Below are 11,006 nucleotides of genomic sequence, written 5' to 3'. Positions count from 1 at the left end.
GTTATTTTGGTACGTTCTATAGTGTGAAGTTATTTTCTTTTTCAGTACAAGTTAACACATTTCATTTTAGTTACTTTACTCTCTCTTACTTTATTTTCTCTTTATTTTTCTACTTTTTTTTCATTTCTTACTTTATTCTTGTTTTACTTAATTCACTTAAAATAATTTTTCTTAAATCATGTGTCAAATAGAAACATTTGCACTATTATGAAACACATGAGTATTAAGCTATGTAACCAAACTTTTTTTTCAGATTCCTATAATTATCCCCCGTGTGTTTCTAGCGGTTGTTGAACCATGTTGCTCGAGTTAAAAATTTTGGCTTTATTAAAATAGTGTACTACAAAAATATTAATTCATCCGTCCCATAATAGATGACACACTTGGAAATTGGCATAAGATTTTAGGTGATAGTGTTTTGTGTGTTAAGTGGAAAGAGAAACTAATATATGTATATTAATATGAGAGAGCGTTTTCCAAAAAGGAAATGTGACATTTTTTATGAGACAAACTAAAAGGGAAAGTGTGAGATCTATTATGGAATGGAGGGAGTACTCAGAAAATTAGGTTTGCAATTTTTAATACCCAGCGTTTATAAAATCACATTTTCAGTTAAAAAGTTTCATAAACCCCAAATTCAGTCCCAATTTTTACCATTCTACCCTTTAGCCCTTAGGGGTATATTTGACCATTTAGTTTGATTGAGGACCAAACTTGTGATTTTTGAATGTTTATGCACTTCTTTGTGATATTTTAAGGACCAATATCTATGTGGTATTATTAAATCTTTGAATATTATCTCAAAAAAATTATTTAAATATTTGTAGTGTTATCTAAAAATGAATTCTTAAATATTTGTAGTATTATTTAAATTATTTCATTACAACCGAGAAATCAATATGTATATGTAGTATTAATTAAAATATATTGAATGGTTTATTTTTAAAAGATTCATTTTTAATTTAATGTATGATTACAACAATAATATAAATAAAGTCATTTAAATAAAATTAACTACAATTCAATACAATTCAATTTAAGTCAATAAATTACACTTTATTAATGTAGAAAATTCGGTATCTAACAAACTAGTATAACTTATTGTTGTAATCAAGCATTAAAAATAAATGCTTAAAAATAACCATTCAATATTTTCTAAATAATACTATAAATGCATATTAGTTTTCTGATTGTAATGCAGTTATAATAATACTAGAAAGGTTTAAATAATTCATTTTTAGATAACACTTGAGAAATCCCTTGTACTACTCAACAGAAGGAAAAATCCCATCAAGATAGATAAGATTTAAATAATTTTTTTTAGATATAATATAAACAAATTTAATAATATCATAAAGATTTTTTTGTGCTTGACAAATTATAAATGAAGTACTACATAAACATTCAAAAATCACTAAAAGGCTAAACAAGACACTTCTACCTATGAGAGTATCGGATGCGCATTGCTCGAACCGCCAGCTCGCCTGCTTGGTGTTGATTGCTTTGATGTAAAATGAGTGTGGTAGGTTGCTTTGATTTAAAATCAGAGGATAGCTGTATCGACGATTATTTTTATTAACCAACCACTGTCTCACTTCACACCCTCAAATCCTTATCTTTTATCGGTAACATAGGGTCATAGGGTGTATTTAACAAAACTCCACTTGAATCAATACTTTATGGATTTATGATAAGTAGAACTCTCCAAAATGAACATTTAGTTTCTATCATGTATCACTCTAAACTTGACCAACAGAAGCAATGAAAAACACTAGAAAAACTTTGAGAGAGCTATAAATTCAACATGTGTAACCACATAATACCCTAAAGTTCTACAACATACAAACTAAGCATAATAGTGTATAGACTATGAAACAGAAACAAACCTGCTTCCTTGTTTGGAACTGTAACATAGACAAAAAGGGAGAGATTGAGCACACCATTACTCTATATAGTTTATACAGATGAAAATTACAATTTCCAAGTAGCTAAACCACTGCATTCAACTTAGTTTCATATAATTATTTTAGTACTTTCTGAGATTGGTTATTCATCATCTATGCATAAATATGCCACTGCAGACGAATTCCTATCTCTAAACGATTCTTCATCTGAGGTTTCTTAAAATCGAAAGTGTGTACAAAGCAACACTATCAGCTCAAATTTAATAGAGAAGTGATTGAAAAGGCTATATCCTGAATAATTCAAAAGATAACTGCTGTAGAACCTAGGAATGTGATGTGCAACTAATAAACTGCAATTATATCCTAACAAAACGAAATTGCCGCTCAAATTCAAAAGAGATTGGGAAGAGAGAGATAGAATGATCGGAAAATGCCACCATAGAGAATGTTACCTTAAATTGGGTGAAGAAATTCGATTTGGAGCTGTGCAGAGGACTCAAGGAGAGATGGGCTCAACTGTGATTATCTTTAGATTAAATGCATTAGCCTTAGATTATGAGAGGAAAAGCAGACTGCTTTAGATTAATTATATAAATTAATAACACAAGCTGGGCTGGGTTAGTAGGATTTGGCCTTTAATTTTAACTAGCAAAAAGCAAAGTATAGTCCAAAATAATGGTAGTCTGGGTTATTGTGATTTGGGCTTTAATTTATATGACCCAAATTAATAAGCTCAATCAAATCTGTAGTAAGCCTTGCCTTTTCTTTTGACTAATCTGGTGCTTTCTTCATAATAATGCTGCTGCCTATTAAGATTTGTTTGCTACTTGATTTTGGATTTGGACCATAATTTTGGCATTTAATCGTTGTGAAGATGACAACCGTGTTCGTTACAAATAAGCTTATGTAACAAATGCCCTTATTCGTATGATATTTCATATTTAGAAGTATTTTTATGATATTTTTGTCAAATTGGAGATTTAAGTATGTCCAGATATTCATATTAAGTTAGCATACGACTTTCCATCTTCATTTGTAGCATCATCCGCAATCCAAATTAATTATTACGAGTCCGGATTCATTGTTCGTGGATCGTTCAAGCCAAAAAGCTTCGTTTGCAATAGCCGTGAGTTTCTTTAAATTCTTCTTACTCTAATAATCAATTATTACTACAACAAGAATAATATGATCAGAAAAAGATCAATCTAACACTATTATTCCATTAACGATGAGCTAGTATATGTATCAATTATATTCTGTTGCTAAAAAAACACATCCATCAACCTTCACTTGTGAGTATTAAACAAAAAAGGAAGTTAAAAAATGTACAAGAAAAATAATTCATGGAATACCATCAGGAAATTATGAGTACATAAACAAATTCCACAAAATGGTACTACTATTAATAATTGAGCTTATAAAAGCAAAAGTCTTAGGACATTCATTATGTATGCATCAAACTTATATAGAAAAAGCAAAAGAAATTGCACAAATAATGCACATATGAACTACAATCATCAAGGAATCATACGTTCTTGGTTATTTCAGATCCCAATTTTACATCTATCTTGAAAGAACAAAAAGTCAATAAATATTACTTCATCCATCCACAAAATGTATATATGATCATAATGGCAGTATTTGTGGGTAAAAAAAAAACACATCCAACCAACAACAAAACAAACCACATGGAGGAATAAGAGAGAGTTTAGAGTTTTAAAAAGATAAGCTGTTATTGCTCAATTGAAATAATGGAAACAACAAGACTCTTTTATAATGGAAAAACAAACCTAATCCTATGTGGTTCGACTCTCGTAATCTGATCCGGGAAAGAACCACAAAGAAAACCCAGATGGAAATAAATAACCGACTCGATAACTAGACACAAAATAGAGCGGATGTGTTGGAGCTGATGTAGGTGGGTCGTGGTGAGTCGGGAGGTGCGCTGGAGAGCCTTATTATTAAAATGAGAGTACATAAACAAAATCAAGAAAGTTTTATGGAGTATCAATTGAATCAATAAATGCGAATAAGTAAATGTAGAGAGGCTTCATTGGGAATCAAACTTTTGTTATCATCTGAAAAAGAAATAGCACAAGATCAAGATGGTAAATGGAGTAGCATTTAGTTATATAGTATATGATGTATAGAATGTATGCTCACAAATTGATTACCTTTGCTTCAACCCTCTTTTATCGACCACCACTGCTTATTCTCCGTAGACACGATCCATATCAATGTCCTTCTGGACAAATGGCCCATAATCTTCTTCATTTACTCTCTCCATGAATTCTCTTGGCATATTCCAGATAGAGATGCCTCGAAGAGAGGATGAGAATCTCAAACCATCTGGAAGCTTCTCCAAATTGGGACACCCAGAGATACTCAAGGAAGTAAGTTTTGGAAATGCTCCTTCCTCTGCTTCCCATACCTTTAAATCGTGCAAATTAATTAATTGAAGTTCCTTGAGCCGTGGAAATGAATTTGAGTGGCAAGTTAATGTTTCTTCCATCTCGACTTCATCTAAGTATAGCTCTTGCAACATGGGATACTTGCCAAAGTCCTTCACATCTACCTTAACCTTGCATTCTATAAGGTACAACGATACTAAATTCTGACACATCTCTGGTTTGTAGTATGGAAAACTGCTACTCATAATGCATTGCCACATCTTCAAACTAACCAACGAAGGAGACATCAACCTGTGGTTCAAAACCTCTCTACCTTTCTCCGAACTGAAATCACATGACTCAACTGAAAGCCGACTCTCACGTAATTGGCGGTTTTTGTTGTTCAATACAACTAACAGGCTATCCACATCCACATCACAAACTTCAACACGCATCTTCTGTAGACTAATCAATGTAGGGATATCTGCAATGCAAGTTGTCTCATTGTTGATCCCATCTAACGTCTCCAACTCTTGTAGCCCACCTAGTTTTAGTTCCTCCCCTTCAATCACTTCTATTTCAGTATTGAGAAATAGATGCTTTAGCCTTTTCATCTTCCATATCACATTTGGCAATCTAATAGCAACATCTACTCGCAAATCTAAGGTCTGCAAGTATGGCAGGCTGCATACAGACTTTGGTAGCTCTCTCACATTAGAACCCCTCAAACTCAAGTATCTCAAATGAATTAGTTCACCCACCTTGCTTGGTAACTTCCCCCCTTCAAACTCACAATCTTCTACCACAAATATCCTCAAGTATTGCGACATCTTAAAGTTAACCATACTCTCTTTGAAGCCCATGGTTGGTATAGGAAAATAGTGTTTTCGGAGAACAATAAAAGATCTAAGACCTCTAACTTCCTTTAACCCATCTATACTTGGTTTACTTCTGGGGTCATAGCTAATGACTATTCGAGTTGGTAAAAGAATGTCGGTTAGATATTTGGAAGCATCAATGCGCATCAAAAACTCTTCCTTTTCAGCTTTAGAAGAACAAAGATCATGCATTAAATCATGAAGCCCACACGAATCAAATTTCTTAAGTGGAGTGTAGGTGTCAGCTTCATGCAGTTGAACCATACACCTCATACCAAGTTCTATTAGATATCTTTGAGCCACATCTCTTAGAGTCTCATTAGCTTCTTTATCTTGGTAGGAAATGAAGCCTTCCGCCATCCACAATAAATACAGTTCCTCTGTATCAATTATGTGATCCTCAGGAAAACATGCTAAATAAAGGAAACATGGTTTCAAGTAATAAGGTAAGGCATCGAAGCTCAACTCCAACACCTGATTTACTTTTTCATATTTTCCAACACCTTTTCCATGCTTCAAATGTGATTCCATGTTCAGATTTATCTCTATCCATTCTGTGTGTACTTTATTGTGCAAAATCCCTCCAATAACACAAATTGATAGTGGTAACCCTTCACATTTTGATACAATTTTTCTTCCAATTTCTTCAAATGATTTCAAATCCGGGTCATCTGCCACAGTATACAAAATAAGATGAGGCGTATATTTAAGTTAATCTTAGAATGACACAAAATAACTATAAGAATAAAATTTAATAGTGCTCTACAGAAATTTGTAGACCTACCCAGTCTTACAAATTAAGATCCGTCAAATATAAAATGTAAAAACAGTGCATTAGATTTTATTTGTATTTTCCTCATTTTATTTGAGTCGTATAAATTTGTATCACTCTATTTTATTTTTTGACAAATACCCTAAAAAGCTATTTGATAAACTCGTAGTTTAGCAAGTGTGTAGGATGTTTGGAAGTGCATAATTGGGTATTTTATAGCACTTTACTTGAGTTTTCATATATGATCCCTTATTTTAGTGTTTTGATAAGTTTGTCGAGTTTTTGTAGTCACAACAGGTGGAAACGGACGAAACTGGTACCAAAGCAGGAGGCAGGGCGTTTTACTGCAACGGGTCAGGCGTTTTGATGCACCAGCCCGGGGGTTTGGCCTCCCAAACCGGTCAGGCTGGGCATTTTGGCCAATCCGCGTGTTAAGAAGATCGCGCGGTCGGGCGTTTTGTTACTCAAAAATCGCCCGACCGGGCGAATTGCTCGTAACTGCTGAATTTCTTCTATTTTCGCCTTGGGTATAAATAGGACCTAGGGTTCGACTCCAGCACACTTTCCACACGCCCCAGAAGCAGTTTCCACCTTTTGAGAGCAGATTGAAGCGACAAAGAGTCCGATTAATCAACAAGTTTGAAGACGAAGACGATTTGCCCATTCAATTCACCCTTGGGAGTATCTTTATTAGTTTACTATGTTCAAATCTCTTTCTATGGATTTCTCTTGTGAATTTGCTTTGGATATGAGTAGCTAAATCATTTGTAGAGTTTTGGTGAAGACTACAATGAATGCTTTTGATTAATTCAAGAATTTTGATTACCTTTGCTCTTGTGATTTCTTTGTTCCGTTCTTGTGCTTTTCCAATTCAATTGCTTAGCTACCAATTGGATTTGTTGACCTAGTTTTGAGTAATCGAGAGATATCTAATTAGAATTGATAAAAGAATGAACAACACCTAGATAATTTGCATTCGAGAGAAGGAATTCTAGAGTGAGGGCTTGAGCCTTTTGTTTTAAGGAGTTAATTGTGACGTATTAGAAGGAGACTTCAATATTAATAATTAATCATCGGGTTAAGTGCACTCGAGAGAGGGCTTAGTCTAGACTAGCGGCTTTCCAAGTAATCCTAGAGACTTCAAATGGGTAATCGAAGTTGTTGAGCTGTTCATATCGTGTTTGGTTGTAGTTGGATCCAAGACTCTACCTCGTTCTCTTACTTGAAACTCGTCTTTTGTTGCATACTTTTGTCTTGTTTTTGTTTAATTGTTTTTCAAAATCAAAATCAACCTTTCCGGATCTTCTAGATAGTAGTCAAAAATTGGTTCGTGGTACTTGAGTTACACAATTTGTCTTCGTGGATACGATTCTCTTGACTTGCCTATACTACGATAGCCCCGTACACTTGCGGGTAATTCTCGTGTTTAAAATAAATCGAGTCACTACTCTCTCATCTATTTTTTTTATAAAACAAATTAATATCCATGTCGCCGGTGTGACGAGAACCCATCCTTACGATTAAGTATAGGGGGAGTGAAAGGGTACAAACTATGGTGTATAGAACTAGGCAAACAAAAAATCATAGAGATGTAACTTTTATTGAATTTGAAGCTCATGAGCTGCCATATGTAGATATTAGTGTTGAATTCATTTTTTTGATTGTTGGTTTTTCAAATTTTATAAAGTTCAAAAAATTTAATAAAAAACAGAATGTTCACCCCTACTTCTAATTACACTCTAAATTTCAAACAAAATAACGCATGAAACATAATAAAAAATGCAATATTCAGATGGAAAAGCTCTAAATTTTAACAAAACTACACAATGAAAACATGGAATAAGGAAGATAGTTAAAACTTCTGACCTGAAGAAATATCTGCAACTTTTTGAAGTAAAGTCCAACCTTGGTCTTTTGTGAGAAATTCCAGCCTGTGAGGGACGGATTGTTGATTAGCAATATCCTCAGAACGGGTTGTGAGAATGACATCACAATTCAGCGGAAAAGCTTGCTTTATGATCTCCCAGTCATCATTATTCCAAATATCATCAATCACCACCACAGATTTCCTCTCCTTCAGAAAACTATGTATTCCTCTCACCAGCTCTTGCTCTTCCATGCCACCAATCTCTGCGTTTCTATCTAGTTGTTTCAAAATATCACCGAAAACGGCCTTAGGTTGAAACTGTTGGGTGATGCAAACCCATGCTCGAGCATAAGATTGGAGGTCTCTGTGGTTGTACACCTTCCTCGCAAGAGTGGTTTTTCCGAGACCACCCATCCCATATATCTTCACTACTCGTCTCCTTCTGGTTTCATCCTTCACCTTGGAGACCAAAAGCTGGATGTCTTTCTCCATGCCCACGAAATCATGCTCAACCTCATGAGCATACGTCTGTCTCAACAGACGCTGCTGCTCAGCTTCCTGCTTCGAATGAGATGATGAGCCTTGATGATCCAACTCCGAGTCTAACTTTTTAGTGAGGTCAGACATGGCAGATATTATGTCGCGAGCCTCATTTCCAACCTCGTGGACACTGCAGCACTCACACATGATGCATATGTACCTTTTGAATTTATCTTTGAGGCTCCTCCGCCCTTCTTCCCTTTTGGACTCAACTTCAACCGCATACGTTTCAAGCAGATTCTCAGCTTTGAAAGCAAGATCTTTGAGTTGGGAAATGTAAAGCTTTAGAGTTGGAGAATCGCGTCTCTCTCTGTCAGCTTTCATCAACAAGGCATGGATGCTTCTCAGATCTGCTTTGACTTTGTCAACATCACCGCTCACACTAAGCAGAAACTTAGTTTCTTCAACCAGCAAATCACGAAGGGTTTCCAGAGACACATTTGCTACCGCATCTGCCATTCTACCTTTTTTCTGTTTCTTTCTTTGTTAGATTACATATTGTGTTACTGTTATCTATGCAAGAGTGTTCCACACGAATGCAGAGAGCCAAACATGTTGACTTGAAATGAAAGTATAGCTGTGTAAGTCTCCGCAAGGTGGGAAGATTGTTGATTGAAAATGAGAGGATAGCAGCATTCACAATGTGATAGCTATAATCAGTTGATCACAAAATTTATCTCATTTCACTTTTTATCATTTTTTTTAGTGGAACTCATATTTCACTAACTTATTCCTACTCACATTTTATTATAAAACTAATATATAAACTCATATTCCACTATCTCATTTTTATTTACATTTTATTATAAAACTAATATATAAAAGTAGGACCCACGTTCCACTAATTTTTTCAACTTACTTTTTATTATATTTCTTAAAATCTGTATCCAGTCAAAGTGAGACAATCTTTGTAGAACCCATGGAGTACCAATTTTCTTTTTCCATGCGTCCCCAAATCTTACGAGTATTTTACTAATTTGACAGTATAGTGGACTCTACGTTCCACTAATTTATTTTTTATTATATTTTTTATAATTCTTGTCAAGTTAATCAATTAATTTAGTATACCACGTTCTAAGTGACGTGAAGTGGGACAGCTTATTAAATTCAAACGATAGGTACTTAGCTGATATCTGTATCAATTACTTCCTCCGTCCCATAAAGATTGTCCCATTTTTCTATTTCAATTCGTCCCACAAAGTTTGTCTCATTTCACTTTTTATCATTTTTTGGTAGTGGACCACATATTCCCCTAACTCATTCCTACTCACATTTTATTATAAAACTAATATATAAAAGTAGGACCCACATTCCACTAACTTTTTCAACTCACTTTATATTACATTTCTTAAAACCCGTGCCCGGTCAAAGTGGGACAATCTTTGTGGAACGGAGGGAGTATTTTTTATATACCAACGACCACGTCTTTATTAGAAAAATGGCTTTGATTATTTTACTCATATTAGAAAATCAAATACTACATGACTTCAGAGGCATCGACAGTACAGATTTCGACTATTCTACTCATTTTTGCAAATTTGTTTTTAGGGTTATCGACAGCTTAATTATGCGTTCCAGACAAAAGTCTAAAATATTTGTGAATTTTTTTTAGTTTGTTATATAGTTGTGCTTGATAATTAAATATTTTAAGACTACTATTTTAAATATATTTATTTTTTTCGAGTCATTTAATCGTTCCCCGGCCTGATGTTATTCCAATAGTTGTTAAGCAATGTAGCTCATGTTGGAATTTTTGGGTTAATTGCAAACGGCTACTAAACAAGACACTTCTACCCCGCGCCACCCACCTCCGAGGGCTTGCTCGAACCGCCAGCTCGTCTGCTTGGGTGGTTGATTGCTTTGATTTATGATAGTGGTAGGTTTGCATTTATTTCAAATCAGAGGATTAGCTGTATTATTTTAATGTACCGACCACTTATTGAATACGCCCAACTACTTTATATAGTACTCTCCCATCATATCGTGAGTTTTAAGAAATTTAAATAATAGTGTGTCGGAAAAGTTAGTCTAATACAAGACCAATTTTTTATATTAGTTTTATAATATATTATGAGTGAAATGAGCTAGTGGTATGTGAGATCTATTTGCTATTTATGGTAAAAAGTAAAGTGTGACTCTTATTGTGAGACGGATCAAAATGACAAAGTGTGACTCTTATTGAGAAATGGAGGGAGTATATAAAGTGTGTCCATATATTTATATAGTATACAAAAAATAATCATACCTTTTAATACTCATTTCGTCCCAACTAAGATGACACATTTTACTTTTAGAAAATTTCTCTCTCTATTTAATCACCCAACTACTTTTTTCGCTCTCATTAAAATATTCAATTTTATTTCCCTTTCCATTCAATACTCACAACATAGTACTGTTTTTTCTCTCTAATTAAACATATTAAACAATAACTCCTAAAATCTCGTGCGTATCAAGAAATGTGTCATCATAACTGGAACGGAGAGACTAATATCTTCTCACATCATGGTTAATATTTTACCCATCATAATATATATAAACCGTGTTTCCTAATCATCTACTCCTACTACTTCTACAAGGTAGTTCCTACTTACCATTGAAATATAATACTTCCTTCGTCAGGCATTAGGAGTCTCGGTTGACCATTTTCATCTGTCC

At 34.2% G+C, this 11,006-nt stretch overlaps 1 protein-coding gene across 1 annotated transcript; it reads right to left on the bottom strand.

The window, feature by feature from the left end:
- Positions 1 to 3,611: 3,611 nt before the first annotated feature.
- Positions 3,612 to 8,940, bottom strand: LOC125194058 (putative disease resistance protein At1g50180). The gene is made up of 3 exons (XM_089057301.1): positions 7,811 to 8,940; positions 4,079 to 5,843; positions 3,612 to 3,982 (listed from the first exon to the last, which is right to left on the bottom strand). The coding sequence occupies exons 1-2, from the start codon at positions 8,808 to 8,810 to the stop codon at positions 4,114 to 4,116; spliced, it is 2,730 nt and encodes a 909-aa protein (XP_088913427.1). The 5' UTR covers positions 8,811 to 8,940; the 3' UTR covers positions 3,612 to 3,982; positions 4,079 to 4,113.
- Between the last annotated feature and the right edge of the window lie 2,066 nt (positions 8,941 to 11,006).

This window comes from Salvia hispanica, chromosome 4 (assembly GCF_029641045.1).
Source record: "Salvia hispanica isolate PSC_SH4W2 chromosome 4, Shi_PSC_v1, whole genome shotgun sequence".
NCBI lineage: Eukaryota > Viridiplantae > Streptophyta > Magnoliopsida > Lamiales > Lamiaceae > Salvia > Salvia hispanica.
This window is presented reverse-complemented; position numbering and strand designations above follow the sequence as displayed.

Bases quoted from the DNA above. Each gene is read 5' to 3' on its own strand.
- LOC125194058 (XM_089057301.1), bottom strand. From the start codon at position 8,810: ATGGCAGATGCGGTAGCAAATGTGTCTCTGGAAACCCTTCGTGATTTG. The intron at 5,844-7,810 runs GTCAGAAGTTTT...ATACTGTGGCAG, and splicing joins AGTTGCAGATATTTCTTCAG to ATGACCCGGATTTGAAATCA.